General features: G+C 38.2%; 1 protein-coding gene across 1 annotated transcript in view; it reads left to right on the forward strand.

Moving 5' to 3' along the window:
* Window positions 1-27,637, forward strand: part of SH3D19 (SH3 domain containing 19) — a 78,141-nt gene that overhangs the window by 27,034 nt on the left and 23,470 nt on the right. Inside the window, exons 2-6 of the mRNA XM_062493650.1 lie at window positions 10,658-10,735; window positions 17,478-17,520; window positions 18,744-18,891; window positions 19,118-19,313; window positions 19,909-20,925. Coding sequence (XP_062349634.1) covers window positions 10,658-10,735; window positions 17,478-17,520; window positions 18,744-18,891; window positions 19,118-19,313; window positions 19,909-20,925 — 1,482 coding nt within the window. The remainder of the gene's footprint in view (window positions 1-10,657; window positions 10,736-17,477; window positions 17,521-18,743; window positions 18,892-19,117; window positions 19,314-19,908; window positions 20,926-27,637) is intronic.

Raw genomic sequence — 27,637 nt, forward strand, 5'->3', positions numbered from 1 at the left:
GCATTGCTCTGAGAGAAGTGATACTTCATTTTTCTAAGCCAACAGTGGGTTTTCATTAGGGTTTTTTTTTTTAAATTCATACACACTTCTGGCATACACATAGTGTGTTGTGGCAAGCAATACCAAAGCTTAACCTCACAATGCACATTGAAAAGACTCTTTGGCTCTTTTGACCTTGATGTCTGCTAATTTTCTAATGCTTTCTATGTTATGTAGTGTAAGAGACTGAGCTGTCATTCCCTATAGCTTTGCTGCTTCTTGAGAAAGTTAAAATGGTGTTGTTCTGCTTTTAAATAGATCATGTAAATCCATTAGGTAGTCTTAAGGAAAAGGTCGCTATTACTTTTGGAGGCCTAAAGGCATTTTTAGCAAGAGGCAAGAAGGTTTACTGATACAAGAAAAAAAGAGGGAAACCATTTACTGCCTTTGGAATTAAGGGCATCACTGAGAGTGGAGATTAGAGAAATCACCTGGTTATGTTATCTGAATCCAGGGCATTTAAGTTGCACCGGAGATTGAAAAAAGTAATATTTATTTTCTATGCCTATCCCTGTAAAAATATTGATCAAGGATTAGAGGTTAGAGATGAAGTAGTTGCTATAAGAGAAGGGTAACCCCACTGGTCCCTGTTTTTTCTGTTTTTTTTTCAGTTGCTGGAGTAAGCTGATACTTTGTGGTTCTATGTAATTTCCTCTGCCTAGTTTACCTGATGGCATGTGGCACACTGATTGCAGTGCTTGGGGGAGTATGTGATAAAGTTATGTGTTTGGTGAGGGAAAGGTATTGATATCTGTGTCTGTGAAATGTTTTGCAGTGGTATTTCTTATGGTTGTTGCTCTGACAAGGTCCGGTTCAATCTGTTCTACAAGGTGTTTGTTTCTGAAGCTAAATTTGGTTGAATGGCAAAAAATGATAGTGATTATTTCATCCAAGTTGTAATCATCCATTAGAGACTGTAGTATTTACTGACTTGCCATATAATTTGAGGTCCATGATGTTGTAAGACAGCCAGGATATATGACTGAGTGTGGAGGAAGTTCCTTTTGTCTTGTAGTATGTTTGCATGGTGACTTGCTCAAAGATGAGCTCTCTGGAGAAATGTCCCCAGAGTTTAAAGGCCGCCTCTCAATTGTTGAGGTAGGTATTTTGTTCTTGCAGCAAATTCAGTGTTGTTCCTGCCTATCAGGATTTTGCAGTCAGATACGTGCAGGTTTTATAGGCATTGGAATGATTTAAATCATTTCTTTGGCTCTGTGGCTCAAAGCTTCTATTTCATTCTTAGAAAATAATTTGAGTATGTGTAAACTTGAATGCTTTTCCCCAGCCTGGGCTAGCAAAGGTGTTAACTTTACCAACCTTTACACTATACCAAAATTCTTGTAGAATCAGAATTAAAAAACTTGAAAAATAATCTTTGATGCTTATTTTTTGGAGTGGTTGACCTTAATCTCAGAGTTGCTGGATCAATTGTGAATGTATAAAAAGGACTGAAATTTAAGGTCCTGTTTAAACTCTGAGGCAAACATTGCAGACCTACAGATATGTCAATGTAGGGTTTGTTGTTATGTAGTGCAAATTTCTGGTGAATAATTTTCTGTATTTTGCAACCAAGAGCTTTGTCAATATCTATGACATAGAACCAAATGAAGTATTTCAAGAAGGGCAAGGGAAAAGTGCTCAGGAAAACATGCCATTTCTCTGACTGAGCTGCATGCAAGGTACCTTATGGAATGACAGGTCCAGGAAGGGTGTGGTTAGAACATTTTATTTGAATTTATGTGCCCTGTGCATTCTGTAAGGTCCACTGTTACAGGTTCATGGATCTCATACACTGTAGGGTGTAACTGGGTGAGTAAGCAGTACATTGCAACAAGATGTGATCATGCATGAATATGGTTTTACATTTGAAAGATTTTAATGTAAGTGGGTTGAAAATTAATATGTCTGCTGCATTTTACATTATTTGTTTGTAAGTACAAATGGCCTGTTTGAAACCAGTATGTTTCTTGATATGGATAACCTTGTAGTGTGAACCAACAGCCAAAAGATGTGGTTAATATTTATGTTGTAGAAGGGGTTTTGGTTTTTTTGTTTCTCATTTTTAAGCACTCAGTTAAAGCTTCACTATGTTTGATGCATATGTATTAATATTTCTGTCATGTAGGCTGTTCCTTCACAACAAATACCTTTGTTCTCAACAGACATCTATAATTAAAACAATGAGGAAATTCCCTTTGTTTCCTCAGTCAGATAAAGGTTAAACTCCTTAGCATATTTCATGCTACTTTTTTGATTTGGCTGGCCTATAAAGAAGTTGAATTAGGCTGAAGGAGCACAAAAATCCTATGGCATGGGACGTGTCAAAGAACTTAGCATTTGCAATTGTACTTTGAAATTCTCAAAGGCACTTAACTGATTTTTTGGCACTGAGGTCATACCAGTAGTCAATGCTTCTTGTAATCCCAGTTCTGTGGGTTAGGTTGAACTTAACATTTTAGATCCCAAACATCTGTCTTTTGTATTACAGTGCTGGAATTGTGCTGGTAATCTTTGACTAGGCAATATCCAGATACTATTTCAACTGCTGAGTGCAGAACCTATTTAGTAGTGTTCCTGGGAAGTGAGACTCAGTAATTCACCTGTCAGAGGCCTCAGTTGCCTCAAGATTCCCCAGGAGCTCCTTCCTTATTACTCTAGTTTCCTCGCAAAGCATGCACAGTAATTAAAGCAAATGGGCGTATATTTTACAGATTTTTACACAAACATAGGAAACAAACATATCTAGGCAAAATAAGAAACACATAACTTGTTGCCTTGGTCGGATTACTGCTCTGTCGTCTTTGACATCTGTATACTTGCAAGCACCTGAGCTTTCTTCACTGGATTCCTCTAGCATATGCATCATCTGGGTCCTGCTGAGTATTTCCCCTTGCATTCAACACCCTTTTTTTCCTTGCTTGTTCTTTTCTGGAGCAATGCTCTTTTGTGTTTCTATTCTGAAGCTTCTCTGTTCTCAAAAGTCCAGCTGAAATATACCCATCTTTTAATTTCTTTGGGTGATTTCCCCACCCATGCTTTATTGTTTTCTCCTTACTGATCTGCAGATAAGTAATTTAGTAAGGATTTAAGATACTCACTGCTATAAAAGTGATGTTATCTATTTTATTACAGTTATTATTAATGTTTGTAGTCTGATGAGAACATTGACATACTGCTTTTTCCCTTTACAATACTTCAAAGATAGTCTTACCACTATACTCATTATCTTCTATGAAATATAGAAACTATTTGGAGAAAATCTAATATTCATACTTTATAACAGTTAAAGCCCTGTAAAGACACCTTGAATCCTGTGGATCCAGATTTACTGGTTTTCTTTATGCCTTTGTCCTGCTCATCCTTCATGATTAAACCAGGTTTTATTAATCTATGATGTCAGTTATGGAGATTCTGGAGCTCATTTAGCTACCAGGTTATATTTGATGTACAGAGATGTATGAAGCAAGCAGAATGTTCCATCAGTGGCTAGAGAAGGCTTTGATTTACTGACTAAAATGCAACTGCAAATAGTTGAATCAAAAAGCATTCTTCAGAAATAGGCTTTGTTTTGTACTCTTTAACTGTAAAAGTAGGACACTGACATCTTTCCCCATGTGCAAATGCAGAAACTCTATATACTTTAATGGTAAAGTATTTCCATCAGCAGAAGTTACACTTTACGGGTAAATTTTTTTATTTAAAAGCGCTGGTTCTTCCCTTCTATTTTTCATGGTTGCTTTCATATCTGAATATAATGCTGGCTGGGTCCAAATATCCTGTCCCTATCACTATAACAATTCAGTGATACCTTCATTTACATTTACAGTGATACGTTGCTATTCTGCTATTATTAAAATTATAGATGTTTTCTACTCCTATAATTATTTACTACCAAGATTAAATTGCCATTAGTCATAAATACTGTTTACTGATTTTAATCAAAACATACTAGCAGGCTTATCATAACAGTGAGTATGATAGATGACATAGCGGGGGTAGCCTTTTTAGCTCTTACAAGAGGGCCAAAGTCTTCCTGTAGCATGCATTTTGTTGGTAGCTGAAATCAGTCAGTGTGCAATGAAGACTGAGACTGACTTGAATCATGCTCTAAGGATTTGTCTCCCTGACTGTGTTTGTAAAGTCATCTTTGGGTTAGGGGCAGTTCAGCTTGGGTTGTTGAGTGAAAGAAAATGCTGTATGAAATCTATCTAGAATGTCTGTAGCTCAGGATCAGGAAGGAGTTAATTCAGGGTGCACACAAGCCAAGTGACTCAGATTCACAAAAAATTTGGGAGGTGTTTCAGTTTCATGGTCTAAGCTGGAAATTATTAAATGTGGACGATGTTGTAACCTCATGACTTTTAGGCTGCTGTGAGAATTGAAGTGAGAAATGTTATAATCTACTGCCATGATTTGCTTTGACTTCCTGCCTGTGCTCTACCTTAAAATTGAAGGTTTAATTGCTAAAATACAATCCCAAAGTATGACAGCGACAAACACATGAATATGTAATAAGTGGTTGAAGAAACAGCTAGAGGAAATTCCTGAAAGGATTTCCCTCTGCTGATCAATGTGATCTATTTTAATTAGCAGAGCAGCTGGACTTTAGCTGCTGCTTAACTACATCTTCACTTGTCCAGACAGTGGGAAGTCACTGTTGTGGCATTCATTAAGTGAGGCAGAAGCAGAAAATCTCAGCATATTGATGAGGATTGTATTGTCACTGTACTTAATTGCTGGTTGGGGATTTCTTGCTTTTGAAGCTGAACCCAAGAGAGAAGTAAAGTTGTGTGGGGATAAGTCTTAATTTCTAGATGACCCATCTATACTATTGAGCATGTGATTCTTATCCTTTTTTAGCCTCCTGTACCTACAGGGCCAGGACTTGCATGATCTAGCAGAGAACATGCAAGTGTTCATTTTACAGAAAGACTGTGGGGGAGAAGGTGCCGTCAACTGTGATTTTTTCTGGTGCTTGTCTGATCTCCTAGTGAGTCAATATGAATCATCAGCACTAAAAGGAAAAAAAAAAAGAATGGATCAGCTGATACAGAAGGATGAGAAGAACAGCTGACATGAGGTATAGCCAGCATTTGGTGATTTACCGTCAGATTAGTGGCTGAGTCATGGATTTAAGGTTTGTTTTGTCAGTGGAGGCTGAGCTGCTTACCTCAAGGACTGCTGCTGGCCTCCCCATCCACTCCCATCATTTCTCTGGTACCACCCTGATGCTTGTGTGGCTCTGCAGCCAGCTGGAGCAGTTGGCCTGTCTGGCTGAAAACTAATCAAGATATTTGGGGTGGGATTCTTTGTTGTAAACAAAATCATGTGGCTAATCCAGCAGACTTGTAATCATGCCATCAACAACACAGGAGAGCTGGTGGAAGTGGTGAATATGGGGAATGGTGAACCAGGAGTATTGGCTGTGCACTGTCTGCTTTTCTGATGCTGATAAGGAAAGTGCACCTGGACTCCATGTGCTGTGTCAGCTTATTTACACTACCAGCTAGAGAACTGGGGCTCCTCAGCAGTGGAGGCATTGAGGCAGCTGACCACTGTGGCTGCATTTTCAGTACAAATTGACTTCCACAGGATTAATACAATTCTGTCTACTGTACCCACATAGTGAATTTGGGATAGCTGTGAGTCTTCTGCTTTAGCTTTAGGAGCTTTTTCGTAGAACTAGTAAGTCTGTCTTGGGCCTGTAATGGTGGTAAATCTGATCATTTGCACCATCCCTAATTTAGCGATAAAGTTATTACCATCTTTATGTAATTCAGTCTGCAGTGAAATAATTTAGGTGATATTTAAAGTATTTTGTGCTTGAAGTAGTGTCTTCTAGTAAGTTTTTAGAATGTTGCAGTATAGTACACTGGCTGTTAAAAAGATGGCATGATTTCTAAAGTGACTGAGAGGAATATATGATGCTTTTTATTAAGCTAGTGTTTTGCCATATGGTAATTTCAGCATGAGCTATTTTAAATTCTTGGCTTGCATTCCAAGAAGTCACAAGACTTTAAAAATAGCAACATTTTAATTCTTTTTACTCTGTGTGTGAGTACAAAGTAGGGTCAATAACCATCACAATTAGACATATGTTTAACTTTTACGCAGGTATGTGAACCTAAGGATTGATACTTCATGAAAAGCTTCATATAACTTGACATTAAGGATACATTTTGAGACCTTGGAATAGATGGTTCAGAATATTAATTTTTTAGACCAACTGATCATTCTTTTTCATTATTTTTCTTGGCTTTTTCCCCCTTTAGGCTTTTATTTATACCTAGAGTGATGTATTAAAAAAGTACAATCAGTTTTCCTGTAGAATATTCATTGTTATGTCCGTTTAGGCAAATAAACTAAAGGTCCTGGTTCTGATAAAAGGAGCAGGAAATATGAAGGTCTGCTCAATTCCTGCTGAGAATCCCATGCAAGCCAATAGGAGGGTGTGGAAGTAGATGACCAAGAGATGATGAGACAGGCTAGTAGCTTGGGATGTCTTTCTTATCCCAAGCAGTATCATAACCTGTAGAGCAGAAGACTGTAGATAGCCAAGGGAGGCCCTCCCTAGGCTGTAGGTAGCCTCACATGCAGGAAGGGGGTTGTCACAAGCCAGTCCTGCCTGTGATCTCTAGCGGCAAGTGAAATCCATCAATCCTCTGCCTGTTTGCACTCAACAGCCAAGCTGCCTCACTGTCAGCCACCTTGTGGGAAAGTGCCCATGTGGTGCCCTCCACTGGGCTGGACATTCTGCTGTTCCTGAACCAGCTAAAGGACTGGGTGGGTGAAAAGATAGCCCAGAACCTTCAGGCCTCTTGGCTTAAGTAGCTGTCCTGCTCTGGGCAGACACAACTCCCTGCCTGCTCCCTTGGAGATGGCTGTGTGATTTGAGCTTTATTCCACTTAAACGACACCTCCCCCTCTCTGCTCTGTGGTGACTGCTGAGGTGACTGATGCTCCTACAGTTGCTGTGTTGGGTCAGGAGTTAGCCCTGCAGGAGCAGCCTTTTGAAAAACCTGGTAGCTACACTGAAATTGTCTCTGAAGAGAGACAATACTCAGTCAAGGAAGTGTCGAAGCAGAGCCCCTAATGAGGGAGAAACCATGGTTTATGCACAGTAAGTGCACTTACTCCACTGAACAGTTTACAGCTCTTTGCCCGGTCTACCTTTTGGCAATTTTATTTGCCTAATGTACAGATCCAAAATATGCTTTTGAAGCATTTTCCCCAAATATTTATATTTAGGAAACCTGTCCTTGAAACTCAGAGCAGAGCCTACCAGAAAGACTGAGTAGATGTTTAACAACTTGAAACACACTACTACAGGTTCTGTATCTTTCAGAAATGGGGACCCATAGGACCCTTTTAATATTGCTGCCAATTTGGAAGTATCCAACTGCTTTCAGCATAGCAGGCACAGCAACTTACAGATCCCCTCTAAACTTACTGGGTTTTTCTGGGTGCAAAGTGGATTTTGAGGAACTGGCAGGGGAAACTCTTCAAGCCTATTGCCTTAGCTGGAAATAAAAAAAAAAATTGTGATTTAAATGAGCAGTTAGCAAGCTCTAGAATAAATGTGCGGATGTCAGAGGAGTTGCTCTGGTTGTCCACTCCTGCATGCTAAAAGCTGAGGGGAGGGACAGTGGATGGTGGTGGTTGTGATGGAGGACTAGCTTGCATCTTTACTTATTCCATATTATATATGACTCTGGTGTTGTTGCTAATATTTGTAAGATTCCTTAGTACTTTGAAACTTCCCACTGTCTGCAAGGTTTTCTTCCAGCAGTAATGAGTTTGGACTTGACTTGTGTGCGTTGCAGGGCGGCACAGGAGCTGCTGTCTCCCATCCCCACAGTGAGTTACTGTCGCACTGTCCCCTCGGGTGTTCTCATGTAGTTGTGGGGCAAGTTGCATTTTGGATGGATGAATTTTTCCTTGGCATATGTGTTTGATATGATTTTTTTTTTCTGCCTTCTGGTTCATTGCTGTGCCTTATGAACAAGAGGAGGAGGTGGAAAAGAGGCAAGGACCATGCAAGATAGCAATTGCTGCAGCTCCTACCTCATCAAATAGGAAAACTAAATTTGATTTGGTTATGTTAATTATTTGGATGGCTTGAGCAAAAACATGGTATTAACTGTGGAGCAGAGCAACCTTATCACTTCTTTCTTCGCAACACAGAATAGAAGACCAGGAATTGATTTCTATGGAGCAGGGACAGGTAGGCTCAGCATAAGGTATGGGTAAAATCATCAGCTGCTCCAAGAACAGCATCTTATTTAAATTACTTGGGGTTTAGTATATAACGAAATTAGGAAGTTTGCAGTTCTTTTGCAGGGCTTCATGGGGAAAAAAAATGCATCTACTGTCATTTCTGTGTTTTTAAAGGGCTTAAATAATTGTAAGCTAGATTTGAATCAAACTCTCCTGGGGGTAGGAAATGTAGTGCTTTGCCAAAAGGTTGTTGATGAGTGACCTGCTAATGGAAAGTGGAAGAGAAAAACTCTTCCAACAGCTGTTTTTGCCTGTAAGATCATAAATTTTCTATTAGAACCATATTATTCTGGGTTCTAAATTACAGATAGTTGCGTATTTGAGCTGCATTGCTGCCCTTGATATATCCATTCTTCAACTTCACTAGGTTGGTTTAATGAAAGGTTTTAATTCTTTGTTCTTTGCATTTTGATTATAAAAATGCTTTCTATGTATTCTTTTGGTCCTCATGCCATGTGGAAAGCTGAAACTTGTGTCTACATGACAACTCCTATGATTTCCAGCTAAAAGTACTTGCTTTTATATGAAAATATTTATCAGATTATGAGGCAGAGTGCAATGGGTCAAAGGGCTTTTGCCAGCAGAGGAAAAGCTTTTCCTTTTTGTTCTTACTGATACTTGAATGTATATGCTTCATAGATTTCCTAATTTCTGCCTATAAAACTTAAATCCTGAAATCTTTGTATATAAAGTTATTGCTGCTCCAGAAGATTTCAGATTCATGTTACCAGACTTTGGTCTTCTTCCTCCCCCTGTCTGATAATAAATACAATTAAAACCCTAAAGATTGTAGTTATTCAGAGAAATGAAAGAAAATAATAAAGCTTCAAAAATGAACATCCAAGAGAAAGAGACTTGAAATATGAGGAACTAAGAAAAGAGTCCAGGGTACCTCTGTGATGAACACAACTAAAACTGTTTCTTAAAAATAAGTTTATATTATGATGGGACACTTTGAAGGAAAATTAGAACCCTTTTCTGCTAAAAATGCACAGTGAAATATGACTGATAGAAATATTTTCTAAAGCAGCTTTGAGAGCAGTGTGGATTGGGTCCAAGCCACATTTGAACTGTTTCTGAAGCCAGACAAATAGGCATTGTTTATCCTAGACTAGCCAGACTGTTTCAGAAAACAGTTCTGTCAGACCAACATTAATTTCTAGTCTTGATTAGATTCCAGAATGACTGTAGAGGGACAACTTTTTCATCCATACCCTTTTTGACTGTCTCTTTCTTGTCTCCTCCAAATCCCCCCACTCTTCATCGCACTGGAGTAATTGCAGCCATCACGTGCATGTGGAGCTAAACTGAGCCCTGACAGAGTTGGTGTGCTGCATGCCAGCAGAGTGACAGCAGACTTAAAATGCTAATGCACTCCCTGTACTAACATTCCTGCTGATGAAGTCTGGTGCTGGAAGGCTTCTGGAAAAAGCTTGATTAGTATACCTGTGTTTTGTTGTTTAGATACTGTATTGATTTGAACCAGATAAAGTCTATTTATTTTCAGCCTTTAAAAAGTCCATTCAGCACTTCCAGAGGCTTCTCACCAATACATATTGTTAATCTCTTGCGTTTAAAAGTGAAAAAACAGAAAAAAATTCTTCTTTTCTGAACTGCTTGGTTTGTTTGTTTGTGTTGTTTTAATTCCTCTGTATCTTAGCACAAAGTGGAAGAAAATGTATTAATACCATGTTCTTCAAATTGCAGCATTTCTAAAAATGATAATCCCAAATTAGATTTGATTTTTACTTGCAGAAATAGTAGGGACTTCTGTATCTCTTAAATAGGACATTCAGAGGAGAGGCATCAGAAGTCTTAGTCTTACTGAGGAAACCAGTTGGCAAAAGGAAACATTTCTCTGTCCTTGTGTATCAACAAATATTTGGTCATGTTGTCTTCCTAACCCCACCCACCAAGTTATTACTGAAAAATATTATCTCAACTGGAAGGGAAGACAAGTTGTTAAGTAATCGTTAAAAAATATTTAGCAAAAAGGTTGTAGGTTTTTACTTCACTATGTAAATTTTATTTATTTATGAGAATGTGAAATCAATGAATGCTTATAATCTGTGAATATGCACACCCACATGAGACGGAATGTGAACTTCAAGACAGAATTGAGAGAAATAATGGATTTAATAATTGGCTTTCTATATTTGGGGAATCTTGAAGCCAAGCTGTAACCTGGTTTTCATTAAAAGGGGTTGGGTATGGTTGTATAGACCAGGAGTTTTGGACAAATTCCTGTAAGATGACAACATGAGGAAAAACAGGCTTGGCAAACCCTTTTCAATACGTGGGGAATTTTTGCATGATGTTAATTAATTGTTTTCTCTTTGAGACATTAACCATGTTTTAAATTTTTTTTCTTCAATAAGCCAAGGACCTTTGTCATCCATAAGAGCAGCAATCAAGAGATGTAAGTTTACTTTTCCTTTTTGAGAACTATAATGTTTTAAGACTGCTACATCTTTTTTTTTAGTAACTATTTAACTTGGTGTGCAAAAATGAAGTAGCTGTAAGTAAGTGAGCAGAAAACTGAGGGCCTGTAATTTCTTTCTCCCTTTCTTTTTAGACTATCTCTTTTTTCCTTCATTCCAGTTCCTAACATTTTCTTATTTTTGCACTAACGCATTTGTGCATAGATGTGATCCGCTTCTTAAGAGCTTGGGTTAGACATGCCCAATTTAGTTCATTTGACAAAATAGAAGATTGTTTTATTTAGTAGAAATCTGCAGTAACTGCTTATTCATTGCATTGGGGACAGAATTAGACTCGTGTACTGGGCTTATTTTGGAAAATAAAAGATTGTTTATAAAGCTTGAATGGAAGTCCAAATTATTCTTCCCTGGTTTCAGCTTAAGTACTTTTCCCCTTTCCCTGCTCATGATGTTTCCAGGCAGAGAGTTTCTTCAAATACATCTTTCAAAGTATTTTATGCTGTTACTTTCTTCTCTTTTCAGTTTTTTTCCTTTCTGTACATGACTTTAATTTCATATTAATGAGACAACCCTCAGGATTCTGTTATGGGAGAAAATAAATTAGTGTATGTAGTATTGATTTGTTTCTCTTGGAACTATTAGTCAGAGACTCATTAGTGTAGATTAGATTGGAGGTAGTGAAAGGGCATCATGAAAGCTTTACTCAGAGCAAGTCTGCATTATGCTGTCGTTAAAATACAACACTTTTATTTGTGCTACTGCTGCCACAGATGGAATTGGGAAAACAGAGAGTACCAGATTTTGGAGGCCTTCTGTGGGTGGAGTCAGAAATTATTCAGACTGCCTAAGCCCCCGTACCTTGCCAAAATGAGAAATCATCTAAGAGATCATTAAGCATTTAATATATATGTTTTTGAAAATGAAGTAGCAAGGGATTCTTTGTTTTGAGGCATTATCACATATAAATCCAGTCAAGAAGCTGTGGCTCATGTTATTTACTTACAACTTACAAATAACTAAGATGAAATGTAAGTACCGTGTGGATTATTGAGATAATAAACTAGCAAAATAATATCCATGTACATAGCAAGGCATTGTATATGAAACTATAGTTTTTTTTGTACTCCAGTACCCAGTGCTGTTAGGATGAACCTATATTACAATGGACACTGAATAATTCCTAACTCCCCTTGCCATTAATCTGGAAAAAGTATGATATTCACTGGCCAAGTGTAATTCCTAAACAGAGTTAGAAATCTGTCTTTCTTAATCCCTGATTCTTTGGGCTCTTACTCTCAAATTTTCAAGAAACATGGTAAGTATGTACAGGGTTTCAATTTACCCACCTGTGGACAATGCTGTATACCACTTTGTTTGGATAAGTCTCTCCATTTCTTGTGGCCAGAGAGAAAGAGGGTTTATTTTCCTTTGGCGCACTGACCACAACTCCAGATAGAAAGATGCTGTCGTTTTCAGTTCTTTGACTGCTCCATAGGATTCAGAAGAGTGAGCCCAACCTAACTTGGAGGAAGGAAGCATGTGAACATGAGATCTGCTCAGAAGTAATCTTTTGATCTCAACTCTTAAAAATTTACCCCAGGGTCTTTAATGATGGTCTCAGGCCTGGACACATCCCTCTTATCCAACTACTACTGAAATAATTGAAACTGTTTCCATTGATGCCAGCACAAAAAAAACATGCACAAAAATGTGGAAGAAAGTAGAAAGAGGCAAGCCAAATACTGCAGCAGTGAGGCAAAGGGGAACAATGTTTTCACTCGCTTCTCCACTCTTCTAGACCAGGGTGCTGTTTGGAAACAGGCTACAGAAGCAAGTCTCTTATCCTAAAAGGTTGGAAGAACCTGTGGGCTTGTTCTATTCTCATTCTGTCCTAAGTAAATGCATGGCTGAATGAAGGATGCATAACAGCTTATATGCACTCTAAAGCTGTGACTTTCCATTTGGCAGTTTTGCAGCCAATTTTGGCTGTGTGTTTTGTTTGTTTTTCATTTTGTTTGTTTTCCTAGGGGGCTTCCTAGGTTCTTTTGGCTCCCGCTTTTTCCCAATCAGATCAATTCCATGACCTCATTCTCTTCCCCATCTACACAAAACATTTGGGCTGGCATAATGCAGAGTGGTGCAGAGGCAGGAACATACAGCCCAAGGAAAGGTGTAGGAAAGAGTGAAGTACCTTCATAAATCGTGATTGTCAAAATTGAGTAAAATTGAGAAAAAAACCCAGGCTTGCTCTAAGGGTGTAGTTATGAAGATTTTATTCAGCAGCAATGCCAGCCTCTCTGGTGTCTAACAGTTAGATTAGCTGTGAAGAGGGTAGAGAGGACTACCCTGGGGGTGGGAAGAGGTAACCCTGTTACCTCCCTGGGTTATTTTTTATCAGTTCACTCCCTGAAGTTGCACAAAGAAGCACTGGAGCCAGGAAACAGGCAGGAAAGAGATTGCGATTTGGGGTGTCATCTTCCTTCCCCTGTGCTGCTGGTGGTCTGAGCCCAAGGTGAACAGGTCCAGGGAGGTAAAGTGAGACAAAAACTGTACAGACGACAGTATTTTTTATCACTGTGAACTCACTGTGGGGTCACATGAGTGCTAACGTTCATTCAAGGGGAATCAAAAATCTGTATTTGCAAGGGGAATTGGACATCACCATCTTTTTAGCTACATTCAGGCATTAAATCAACCAAGCTGTAATGTCGGACAATCTGATATTTCCCTGAGGTGCCTGGAAACAGAACAAGAAAAGGAGCAAGACTTTCCCCTTGTGCCAAGAAGCAGTTTGGGAGAAAATAGAGATGCATGCACATCTTTTATTCACAGCCTTTCCATGCAGAAATAGTCTAATCAGATGTTGGGTGAAATCAAGGCCCTTTTTTCTGGTGTTGGCTTGAGGATTATCTGTTTTAGTGTTCCCTGAAGAAGGATCTGTGCAGTAACGTAACACCTTTGATATTTTGAAGACTGCAGGTGTGGCCTCTTTCATAGGAACATTCTTTCAGTTCTTCAAACTGCATTACTTTGTAGGTAAGGGAGGGAGTGTATGCCCACCCTTGAGGCTTTCCTTGAGATAATAAATAACTTTTATTCCTAGGCATCTATATAGTAAAACAAATAGCTTCTTAATCTACTAGTCTCTGTATTTCATAGATTTGAAAGAAATGTCTAGCCTGGTCTTTGAAAGCATTGAAAGAAAGTGTGTTTTAAAATATTTGCACATGTCGTTGTTGTAGAAAGGCTTGGCCTATCTGAGGATGTCTTTCCAATCTTTAATGCAAAATTAAACTTGCTTTTAAAACACTCAGTAATGACAAAACTGTTCAGTATTTCATACAGGTTTCTAAATGGAAGCACACAAATATTGTTATGTAGTGTGTACATTGTGGAAGCACTCGGTGCTCACAACAGATTCTTGATAACTTCAGTTGTCTTTGTATTGCTTTAAGAGATTGCCTGAAAGACTAATTTCTAAGCCAGCTCTCTTCCAAAGGTTCAGATCTGTATGTCAGACTTCTGTTGCCACCAGCTTGTCTGTAACATCAAAGTTTATGGGTTTGTGGTATAATGGTGGTTGTACTTATACAACTACTGTTATATGGTGTTTTGATCCATAGCTTAAAATACCCTCTGCACCATAATCTGTATGTATTTCAAATACAAGTGACATATTAAGTACACTTGAAAAGTAGAACCCTGAGAAGAGACAGTTGAGGAAAAAATTTGAAATATAAGTATGCAGCACAAAGGAATACCCTTTGCCTCCACACATTTAAAAATAATTGGAAAAAACCCACTAAGTAATTCTTCTAAAAAATATGTACAAAAGAGGAATCTGTAAGCCACTGATCTGCCCTCTATTTATAGTATGAGATTTACAGTATGAGATGACTAATGAGATGCCTCATTGACTAGCTAATAAAGTGCCTCATTGACAACTAACAGAAATAGTGACAATGGTATGAGTTGATATACCCCGAAGCATAAGCTTCTGAAAATGTTAGTGGTTCTCACCCTGAGCATTTCTTATTGTCGAAGTTGAGAAACAAACTGTTTTCAGTTGTCAGTGTATAAACTAGCACTGGAATACATTTCCATTGACTTCCCGATGGAAGAGAGGTTTTTTTAAATCTTAAAATTGTCATAATTTGAAATTGGAGGGAAAAATTAATAATAAATCTTTTCAAGACAATCCACAAAAGGAAAGAAGAATGGACTTAAAGGATCAAAAGACCACAAGGCCAGAAAAATAGCTGCAGGGTTTTTTCTTGTGTTTTTTTTTTAAGTCAGGTGTGTACAGTATTTAACAGTTCATGTCTTCTTTCATGCACTTTTAAATTTAAATTAGTTTCTTTGAAATAGTGAAGGAATAAAAGCTATGCAAGTCTGGGGGCAAGGATTATTTCTAAAGTTTGTATTTTCTTTTCCATAGCATTTGTGGAATACCTAAGAGCAGAAGATGCAGTAGCTTTCATCTCTGTTTCTACTGTGAATTTAAATCCTCTTAAGAGCTTCCAAAACAAAATACATTCTAAAAGTATAGTTGTAAAATAATGTGACAGCCAGAGTAGAGGAGATGTTGACAGAAAAAGGGAAGACCTATTTTAGTGTCATTAAAAAAAAACCTGTTTATATTACTTGTTTTTGTACATGGAAGCAACTTGATTTCATTAGTGTAAAGTTATTTTTATAAAAATATTTTAAATGTGTTGTTTTCAAAAGAGTTTATTTGTTTACTTGAATTTTGGAGCTTGATGTGTTACATAGATACCTCACTGGGTTTATTTTTTTTTTGCCTATGCTAAGAAAGGAAAGAGGTCTTTCAGGCTTTTTTTAGGTTTTTCCTGTTTAATAACTCTAATAAATTGAAGCACATTTACAGTCTCACAGGAAGAAAGAGCTTGTAGAATTTATCCAGAAATTAAGAAATAGTGAAGTAAGGTAACAGGATTATCGATTCAGTTTTACATTCCTCCTTAATTAGCTTTTATTTCTCCTGTCTTTATCATTGGAATTTGGCTATAACCCAAGCAGTTGTATTGACTATATTTACCAAAAGAGCACTTTTTTCTATCATCTTTGCAAAAGTAAGCTTGGATTTAATTGATTTGTGTCAGTTTGGGGTTTTTTTCCTCTAATGTGTGTGTGTTAGATCAGTGTTGTGTTGAGATCTCTGAAGAAGAAAGTGAAGGCGAGGTGTTTATTTACTTAGTCAAACAATTTTTGCAGAACTGATTTAGATCTGAAATCATTTGAGGTATACCTCTTGCTGGGATCAGCCTGCCTGCCCATACTTCTGTGGTAGGTGAGAGTATAAATTACGGGATCCCAACTTCTATGCACCTATATGGAGTCCTCAGTGTAAATTATTATTTATGGAAGGAAGAAAAAGGACCCAAATAAACTGTAATTTTAAACTAGAAAAAGCAGTCAAAGAGATTTGATTTCACTCTCCTCATTCCCACTGTGTTTCCTTGTTGAGCCGTGTGGTGGACATTTCCATGTTCGGTTATATTCTTCATGGTTAAATTTATTGCAAGGAAAACTTCTAAATAGCCACTGATAAAATTGGCATGCAGCTAGAAATAAAATGTATTTTTATTTTCATTTTTTAGGACACTATGTTGTGAATAGACATTACAGTTATCCCCTTACAGCAGTGGCACATGCGCTACCCTTGCATGACTAATCCATTTGATCCTGGCCTCTGGCACTCTGAAGCATTGGTTTGTTCTCCTTCACCACCTCTTTGTCTTCTGTAAACTCTTCTTTTTTTTCTCTAGTGCTCATAAATAGTGCACATCCAAAATGCCCTGTTGAAGAGGTATGTCTGACACAGCGCTCTGCAACTCTTCAATCGAGTATGCTTTGCTGATTTTGGCTAATGATGCTGTGATGTTGCACAATGAGATGCTACCATTTCCTTAAATTGCACTTCCTATGCAAAAAAAATTATCCCTTGGATAATTTGTTTTTCTCTCTGAAGAAATCCAAATGAAAATGCAATGTGGCCATTGAAAAAAAAATATTTGAATGCAAATATGACAAAACCAGAAAAATGAAGATTTGCTTATTTTATGCAACTTAAAACACATGGTTAGAAAATAAAAATGTTTCTGGCTCTTAATCCACAAGTGATTTCAACTTCAGCAAATATCTGGCTGGGAACATTTAATATTTTTTTTTTTTTACATGAAGGAGGGTGAAATATCTTTTTAAGTTCTGTGCCTTAGTACCTTTCCCTTCTATAAACAAACAGAGACATTAAATAAGATTAAAGAGCACATCTCAGAAATTACCCATCAAAAGGAAAAGCCTGATATGTTTAACACTTCTTTTTGTTTAATTCATATATCATTTTAAAGAAAGGAAAAGAAGTTTCAACTCTAGGGTGCCCACAATGCAGAATATAGGAAAGTGTGGGAATGAAGAATACAGAGGACAGGACCATCTCTTTTGGTAGTAACTTCGACATAGAGAGACTAAAAATTATTATGAAACTCCACTCTGAATATTTTAAAAAGCTTCTCATGTTTGATACAAAATAGGGTTTTTTTACACTTGGCCTATCTTAAAATCTGGGATTTAGGATCAGAGGCTCTATTTTCTAAATTTCATTGATAGTAGATTGGTAAGGGCTCTGCTGTTATCCTCACGTTGCTGTGACAGTATATTTTAACCTCTTAAAAACTTTTGTTTCTTTCCTTTAAATAGCTTCTCGGACCTCTAGCCATAGTGATCAACAGAGGGATAGAAGGTATGATGCACTTTATATTGCACTTAGGTGTTACTGTAAAACTTGATAGATTGTGTCACAGTATTGCTTTTTATGCCTTTCTTCTCTGGTTTATTTTTTTCCTTCTCTCTATTCTTAGTATGTTTAGAGTGGACTTAGAAAAAAATAGAAATACTTTGATTTTTAAGCACAATAGGTTAAGAGTTTGAGGGATTCTCTCATTGACTTTTGTATGTGTCCTCAAAGAGGGAATGCAAATAACCATCAAACCTCTGCAGAACTGTTTTATTTTGCTGACGTGTATGTACGGGATCACTTCATAATGAAAATAAGCACACTTTCAAGCCTCCTTTCAGTTTCTAAGAGGGTACTGAGAAAGGAGGTCACCAACCTGGATAGCTGGTGAGCTGAGTCTGCCATTATTTTAGATGTGAAGGAACTGTACCCTTCTTTTTTTAAATTGTTTTTAAAATGGCTTTAGAATTTATCCTTCTGCAGCGTTTTTTCTGTCAGCCGACAGAAGCTTCTGTAAGCAGATGTTTTATCTACTCACAGAAGTCCTTTTTCAAAGTGAAAGTTTTGTGAGATTCTGGATGGATCAGTGATGCTGCAGGGACCATGTCCTGGGAGCATGGGCCACCCCTGCAGCTGATGCTCTGAAGGAGCTGGTATGGTGGTAAACCAGGGGTGATACCTGTGGGTCCTTGACTCTCATGAAAGTCTCTGTAGTACTGGGTGATGGAAGCAAACAGCCCCTGTTCCAAAGGCCCTGTGAGGCTTGCTCTGCCCCCGTTTAGCACCCTGGAAGGTTTCCCTTGGGGTCTGAGGATACACGAGTTTTTTGGTAATCTAGCCAAGAAGCAATCTAGCCTGCTGTTTTCAGATTGTAGCTGGCTAAGGGCAAACACATGATTAGTTCTTGTTATCCTGTGAAGACTAAGACTTCTGCCATCTGATTGGGTTACACTTATGTTTAAGTACTTTTAGCATTTAAATTACTTCACTGAAGCCAATAAACCTACTTTTTTGCTAAGAGATTTAATTAGGGGCTTTGAATGAAAGCCTAAATGTTTGTTAGAAAGGTCAGGTAAGTTGCTTTGAAATCATGGAAAGACACCTTTAGTTAAAAAAAAAAAAACTGAGCTACTTTTATTTCCTGTTCTGAGAAAACCTTGGTCTTTTATACTTAAAATAACTATTTGTGAATGTTTTAGGCAATTATTCCCCTTTGCCTCCATTTCCAGGCGTCCTGAAATTACAATAGTTGCTGCTGAACCCCTCCGGCCATCCTCCTGGTTTCCAGGTGCAAGTTCTGTCACTCCTCAAGGATTAGGATTCCCCTCTGCTTCATCTCATGCTCAGTGGAGGAGAAATGAGCATCTTCCAGCTGAAGTGAGTGTGAATTTACATGAGGCATTGTTTAATTTACAAATGCAAAAAGCTCATTAGGTTAGAGAGGAACAGTTTTTGTTTGTTTAGACTTTCATTGCATTGAATAGAAGACTACAACAGTGTTCTTTTCCTCTGTATATGTTAATTTAGCATTTTTAATTCATATGCCTTTTTTTTAAAGCATCATATTTGGATGTATCTTAATATTTATCTCTCTGTTTTGTAGCTTCCACCATCGTATGAGCAGGTGATAAAAGAAATCAATAGAGTGCAAGTCAATACAACAAATAACAATAATGCTGCTGCTTCTAGACAAACTACTACTTCTGCAACACAAACTGACTTTCCAGAGGAGCTAATCAGCCATTTGCCAGGAAGTAATGTAAAAACTAGTGTTCCTACACACTGGGAATCAGGTCGAGGTGAGGCTGTTTTGGATTTCTCTGTGATGCAAACCTTACCCTGTCTCCTGGAGATGCACTTTGTTGTTGGCCTTTGCAGGATTTAATATGAATAACAGTTAAATTTCTGTGAATTATTACTACTGTAAATTTCTGTAAAAATCCTTCCTTCTGAAAAGCTACTATTGCATTCAGAGTATCATGAAGTCTTTTTCAACTCAGCCAAAATGACAGTCAGAACTTTGGGGCCAGAGGAGCTCAGATACCTTATCAAAGCAGTAGCACTTCATACATTCAGACTGAAAAGCGTGCATACTAAGCTGGGGAAGCTATTGTACTGTTCTTTGGTCTGGATTTTGTTTGCATGCCCCTCAATGCTGCAAGTTAACAGGAGGTTTTGAACTCAATTTGTAGGTATCATGCATTTCAGCAATCTTCAGCTTTTTCCTAAAGTTTGTATATTTTTCCATTCATATTTTTAGAAACAGAACTGTATTTTTACAAGCACTGGTAGAGTTCTCAATGAAAGCCATAATTCCTACCATCCTAATGTCTGTCAAAATATAATACAAATTAAATGTTCTGGAATAGATAAGTAAAACCTTTTTTCTGTTAGCAGGGCAGAGTCCTCTTAAAACTCCTAGGCCTCCTGCATCTGTTCTGAGTGATTCTCCTGCAGAATATGAGAATCCTTTAATGGTCTTCGAAAATCATGAAGGTCAGAGATGCCAAGAAAATCCCAATGCTGTGATATGTCCTGTGCCAAAGCCAAGATCAAGAAGCAATCTCAGACCTGTGGTCAAAAGTACTGAAAGTAAGATAGACAGTGAAGAAGAAGTGAACCACTCTACTCCAAAACAGCAGCAAACTCCAAAACAGCAGCAACCTCCAATTCAGCAGTCATCTCTTCTAGATGAAGACAGCTTACTAGACAATCACTTGGTGATGGACAATATGAGTACAGAAAGGATCCAAAATAGTATTGTTTCAAGTATCAAAGGTTTTGAACCCCAAGGCACTAATGATACCTCAGGATCATCCAAAAAGCCAGAAATTGCCCCTCGTTCATTTGTCCCAAGGTCCGTTACTACAAAGAAGCCAGTCATTGCTCCAAAGCCAGAGGTAGACAGAATTTCAGAAGAGTTGGATGCATGGACTGAAAGCAAATCAACACCTTCCAAGGAATTGCAGCCTCTGCCTGAAATACTTGGGAGCAGTGTTGTAACCAAACCTGAATTGCCAAAGAAGCCAAAACCCAGCCTTGTTAAAAGCAGCAGTAGTGATTTTCTTGATGTGAGGAGTGGATCAGTTGCAGAAAACAGCAGTGGACCGAAGAAATTTCCTATTCCTGCTCCAAGGCCTCTTGTTCCTAAAAAGTCATGTTACTCAGAAGATCTTGCCCTTTCTTTGGCCTCACTGAAACCAGTTGCTGCTCCTCCACGACCTTCTCTATCTGCTCAAGAAAAAGTTTTAACATCTCTGGGGGAATTGTCCCCTGCAGCCAACTCCTCAGCATCTGCTTTGCAAAATAAATTAGATGTGGAAGGAGATCTGATCAGTTTTGATGATGATGTTTTGCCACTAAGTCCAGCTTCTGTAGTTAAAGATGACATCAGTTCTGAAGCTGCATCAGGTAAGAAGATAATGTTTTTAAACTGTCACTGTGGTTATTCTTTGCAGGCATATCCTGTGTGAATTACATATGCCTGTCTTGTTGGGGTTTATATGTGTGTAAGAAACTTTCGGTTTTCTGTTATGTCAAGAACACTATGAAAATGACATGGATTTTGAGACTCGGGAGGTTTCAAGACTAGATAAATCTCAGAACTTGTTCACTGGATATATTAGGTGGTTACTAAAATAATTATAAAAGACTTGATGTTATATGCTAGATGTCACCTCTAGAATGTGTCACAGTTCTCTCTGGGAACTTGGGACAACTTATCTCTCACCATCTAATGTGACTAATTTATTTGCGTGCCTTAAGTTCTGTAGTGGAAGCTTGGCCATCTGAAGAAGGAGCAGTTTTTGTAGCATATAGGAACACTCATGATCCAACATACTAGGGTGGTCTGTCCATCTCACCAATGCCTATTTATTTTCTCTCTCCTGTCTTTCTGTCTTGTATTCATGTGACTACATGTGTCTAGCAGTCTTGTGACTGCATTCTGGTAACACAACTACAGCTTCAGGGGTTCATTAAGGAATGAAAATAATTTTTTCATGTGGACAGATGAATTACTAGAGCTACATTCCTCTCATAAGCCTTGTTTGATACTATTAGGCACTTGGGGTCAATTTTTTTTAGTGCTGTTTTAGGTAGTTTAAGACACAGATGGGCATTGGGCTGTCATTACATTTTATAGCATAGGTTTTGCCCTCTTAATATTCAGTGTGTCTGGTTTAGTTTACCAGCCCCACTACAATCCAGGGATAATTCTGTTTTAAAGCAGAGGGTGTGCCACACAAAATACTTGTTTAAGGAACTAGCTATGATTTAAAAAAAAAAATTTAAACCTCATCTATTGGGTTTGCTTGGCCAGGTTTTGATATTGGGACATCTACAGGGGTGGCTTTTTTGAGAACCTGCCTGAGCCTTCCCCCATGTTCAACAGAGTGGGAGGGATCCCATGTTGAAATGGGGGAAAAGTGTGGGAAGTCCTCCCCTGATGAGGAGGGAGCAGCAGAGACAATGATAAACTGACCATGGTCCCTGTTTTCATCCTCCTGTGCTGCTTCAGGCAGGAGGTTATGGCCACTGTGGGCTGCCATAACAGGACCAGGCCAGCCAGGGAGACTGTTGCAGAATAAATAGGCGGGAATGATGGAGTTGCCAAAACCAAAAAAACTTTTAATGTAAAAATAAACATAGCATGGTACAAGGGCAACCTCCAAAGATGTCAAAACTTGGAAAGCACAGGAGTATATAGCTGGGGTTGGAGGGTACAGGGTCTAATCAATAATGAGGATAAGGAACAGAACCATATATATAGCTGGCAGCCAGCCAGCCATGTATCAAAACCAAGAACAACAACTTATTTGTAATAAGCTGATTAACATATTAGTTCCCATGAGACAACTCCTCTCTATTCTCTCACCCCAATGTAAAAGGATGTCCTTCCTCTTAGCTAGGTGTCTTCCAGGGTTTGAAGCTGAAGCTCTCTGCATCTGCAGGTGAAGCCAACTCCTTGTCCACCTCAATTTCCACAGGAGGTGAGGAAATTGCAAGTGGAGTTGAGACTGGAAAGAAGGGAGAGGTGAGAGTAGGTGTTTTTAAGATTTGGATTTATTTCTCATCCTTCTCTGATTTGATTGCTAATAAAGTCAAGTAATGTTTCTCCAGGTTAAATCTGGCCATGATGGTAGCTGGTGAATGGTCTCTCCCTGCTCTTATCTCTACCCAAGAGCATTTTGTTCCATTTTCTCTCCCTGTTCATTGTAGTGGAGTGATAGAGTAGCTTTGGGGAGCATGTGTCGTCCAGCCAGGAGTGACCCACCACACATCATTTATCACCTTAACTTTCACAAAAGAGAAATGTAGATGCTGTGTAGTTGTCACGGTAAATCAATATTAGTAATTGTTAACAAATGGAATTTCTCCACAGTTTGTGAATTATACTGTCAGATGAAGTTCAAATTTGTTATCTCCTCTGTATTGTCATAAAAGCTCCAAGGCAGATGTAGAAAGTTCCCTTAAAGTTCTACATTGCTAAGATTGGTACATACAGTTCTCAGGGAGCTTATAAAAGCAGTGAAAATAAGGCAACTAAAGATCCTGCAGGAGAGGTGATTATTTCAACATGGATACAAGTCTATTTTTTCTTGGGCTGACAGATTCCAGGAACACTGCAAAAATGTCGCTAAAACTGAAAGGAAGCAGTAGTACAGGATGACTGCAGAGGTGTTTTGTACTTACGTCAAGGAAATGTATGGCTGATGTTGTCTAGGTGGGAACAGAGGCATGATCATTGTGTCTGGAGTCATGAAATAGGCACTATATATGTGGATGGTTTTAGAAGAAAAGCCATTTAGGGTAAAACTTCTGTAGTTTCAGTAATTTTATTTTGATTTTGAAATGTAACAAATAGAAAGAAAATGTACCTGTTCTAAGTACTAGACAAGAAAATAAAATATTTGCATTTTGAAAATGCATAAAAAGAAAAGTAATGTTTTAGCTATGTACACTAAAAGACTTGTCCCCAACTTAGAAAAATTATATAACATTAGTTCTTCCATTAAATCAAAGGTTGAGTGATCACAAATGAAAATCACCTGAGAAAAGCAACTTTCATGATGAAGTGATGTAAAGAGTGTCATTCTTACTCTTTCTGGTTGGTGCCCCAGATGTTATTCTACATTTAATTATGAAGAAAATGTTTTCCATCCTCATGGTTAACAGAGGAACTATTCATATTATGGTTTCCTGACTTCTTAAGTTTTTTCATTCTTCATTCAATAAAATGTCATTGGCACTGCAATCACCTCTTGCCTACTAAAGAGAAAAAGGTATGGCAACATTACCACTTTATTACACTGTAAAATTAGGACTAATTCCAGATTTTTGCTGGCATTTTTGAGCTCAAGATCATATCCTGTACCCTGGATAACTAATACTGTGCAATGTCTTGACAGAGTGTCTACAAGAACAGCACTGGCTCTCTGAAAATAAGGCAACACAGAGCACTAACACTAGCTATTTCTCACATTCCCATAGGAACAGCTTGGGATTTGCAAGATAAACCCATAGTAAAATGTTCTGTGAAGGCAGGAAGAGAAGCTCTAATCTTGCTCTCAGTTCCCCAGACCTTTGATTTTCTAACATATTTGTCACTGTCATTACTTAGCAAAATGACAGTGCTCTGCTTGTTGTTGTGGCAACCCCAGGAAAGGAAGAAGGCTTTTATGCAGTGGTATTGAAAACCAAGCACCAGCATCTTGTTCGTCAGAGAGCAGTGTTACATCACATGTTGCAGTTTACCAGAGCTTCATTTTGTCCGGTACAGCACAGGTGCATTAGGCCAATGTAAACAGAACTGGAGGGATAAATCCGTGCTGCTGATGACTCCTGCTGTGAAAGGAGGAAGGGGAAGTATTCAGTGGATGATGAGGAGGGTGCAGAAGGCAGAAGTTGAAGTGAGCATTTAAATGAAAAGGTGAAACAGGCAAAACAAAATTCAGAGTCTCTACAGTGATTTAGTTGATTGACGTAAGACATCAGCTTTCTCTAGCAGGAGGCGACCAACTTCACAGTAAGTGGAAAATACCTGAATACTGTATATGCTAAGATCAACAGTGTTAGCAGCTAACCGGTTTAGTTTCACCAGTCTAAATGTCAGTGTTTAACTGATAGTTCAACTACCAAAACTAGCTGAAGGATTCAAGGTTACCTCAAGCAATCCCGTGAGTTTTGTCAGTGTTTGACAGCATCTCCAGCAGCACAGCTGTTAGTTGAGTGAATTTGCCCTTATCCAAACATCAGTAATTTTATTATTGTCTAATCTGTATAGAGGGGAATCATTCTGGTGCAAATAGAGACTCTGTATTGAGATTTCTTTTAAAGCTTTCAGCATCCACTCAGAGAGTTGAAGTCCATGGCAACTTTGGAAGCTGTGAAATTCAGAGGTGAATTGTGACAGTATCTTGCAGCCAACTCATGATGCTGGCCCAAGGGAAGTGCCAGGAAGGAGAAGTCAGGAATGACAAATGTGTAGAACTTCTTTTGTCATCAGCTGAAACAGTTTTAAGTGCCATAATTTTGGACTCAAAGGCAAATGTTCAAAGCCATTTGTATCCTAATGAAACTACTTCTATTTAAGTCAGTCATTTAAATGTGAAGGCGTCTGTTTGGGACTCTACACCTTTTGGTTCTAATGCTTTTGATGATAGTTGTGATATTTTGGATCACCTGGGTTACTTTTGCATTTCATTTATGGCTGATAACAGGGACTTGTGCAGTTCCTTTGTGCAGGAGGTTAAAAGTTTTGATAATCTATCAGGTGGACTCAATTCTCACTTAGCCATTTTTATAAAGGCTTGGAAATTAAATCCTGGTACAAGTTCAACTGCGTAAATTTCACAGCTTCAGAAGACCCATGATTTTACCTGTAGCTGTATTAGTTGCTATGCTAAAGCATGTAGTGTGCCTGCTTGCTAAATGTTATAAGTTTTGGACAAAGAAGATAATGTAAAGGTGCATTTATAGCACATATTTAAATTGAAACTTGGAGGTGATATTGCTGCAATGGTTTTATTGCTTTTCCCATATGGGGAGCTCTTCTCTCTTCTTCCTTCTCTCTGGAACAGTATGTAATTCACTGATCGCTCTGTGCCTGACATAGCAGAATTCAGTTTAAACCAGATGCTTTGAAAAGTAGTTCAGAGAGTGCCTTACCTTACCAGCAGGAGACAGCTCACATCTTGATATCTTCATGACGTTCAGGTCAACTACTGCATTTCTTAATTGACATATATATCTGTCTGTCTAACTACTTTATCATAGTATAAAGGTTCATTTCTGTCTCTGCTGAGAAAAAAATCCAAGCAAAGCAATGCTGCTATCCATTTATATATATTGTTGTTTCTTGTAGTATGAATGGTGGCGTTTGTGTGACATTATAGACAATTCAGAAAAGCTGCTGCTTGAGTAATTCCAGATTTGTCTGCTGTGGGGATACTGCTCAGCTGCTTGATTTTAATTGCTTCCTCAGGACTGAAAAGAAAAGAAAAAAAGAAAAAAGAAAAAAATGGGAATACCTTCTGACTGGTAGATTAGTGCAGACATGTCATCAAAATCCTGTAGCTTTTCTTAAGGTTCAGCTGTGCTTCAAATTACTCTTAATGTGGTTATTTTCAAGATACCTTTCTCCTTTTTTACTTACTGACAAATTATTACCCCAGAAAAGAATGAGGTGTCTCATCCATTTTAATCTGCTTTTTGGCATAAAACCCTGTAAAAACAGTTTTACATGAGGACATGCTGCTATTGGAGACTGGGGGCTGTGCTGTGTCCTGTTGGTTCTGCTGCAAGGTTTTCAGTCTCCAGGAAAAGTGACAATAAGCATCCATTAGCTCTTCAGTAACTACAGATGCTTTCTTAGTGGTTATAAATTGGAGCCTTCAAGGACCTTGAAAGTTGACACAGGAGAGACCCTTATATCTAGGATCAGGAAACAAGTAAGGTTTTTAAATCATAGCTACCTAATGGATGAGTAGCACTCTAGGTTGTCAAATGCAAATTAATTTGGTTTGAGTTCTAGGTCTAGAGATGCTGTGAAGTAACACACAAGTAATAATGTTCTTAATAAGATCTATCTTCTCTGATATTTAAATCTGTTTATTTTACAATATTTAAAATGCAAATATCCTTTGTTTGTCAAGGAACAACAAAATGCTTATTTAAAAGAAAATATTTTAAAAATAACCCCTTTTTTCTGAAAGCATGTGATTCTTGCAAGAGAACAGAAACAACGTTATGAATTACCTTGTCCTTCACATTTTCAATTGGAAAAAAAAAAAAATTGTCCAACTGCTTTCCATTATCTGCTTTGGCAATTTCCAGCATGCCTGTTTTGGGGCACTTAAATCTCTTGGCAATAAAAAAAATCATTCATTCACCTGGCAAGAAAGGACAAGGCCATGTTTCTTAATCTTCAGGGTTATTTGCAGGTATATTTTCATGGTCACCCATTTTATGTCAAAATACCATCCGGTATCTAAAGTCAACCCAGGTTACACAACCAGTTTCTAGCAACATGCCCTCACAGCTGACCTGTTCTGGGCAGGAGATTTGGTCAGCAACCTCCTGAAGGCTCTTGCAATCTGAACTATGCTAGTCTTCAACTAGCAAACTAGATTGATGATAGAGGACCAGCCTCCAAATTCTCCCATAGTAGCTTGTGCTGGTATGTGCAGTATTTTTGTGCCAAAGGCAGTGTAATTTCCATCACCTTTACTAGTACAGATGAACAATGAACCAAATGATTATGCTTTTAGATACACACAGGTGCAAAGTGTGGGCATTCCCACACTTTGAGAGAAGCGCTGAAAGCTCAGGAAAGGTCCACCTATTGGGTTGTTGGGTGTTTAGAAAGTCCAAGAAGCTTTGCTATTGTAGTAGTAGATTTTATCTGCTCTCCAGCTTTCTGACTATGTGGATGAGATTTCATTGCTTAGTTGAAGATAGGTTGCATTTTCAACAAGTACATTTAAGTCAAATCTGTGGCATTTCTTGGCAAATTTTTTTCTATAGTTTACAGAGAATACAAAACTCTACATAATTCTTCGTCTTTGTGCACTTCTGTCACACTGATGACCAGGCTCTTTCTGCAAAGCAGATTTGTTTGCCT

Source organism: Cinclus cinclus, chromosome 5 (assembly GCF_963662255.1).
Source record: "Cinclus cinclus chromosome 5, bCinCin1.1, whole genome shotgun sequence".
Taxonomy (NCBI): domain Eukaryota; kingdom Metazoa; phylum Chordata; class Aves; order Passeriformes; family Cinclidae; genus Cinclus; species Cinclus cinclus.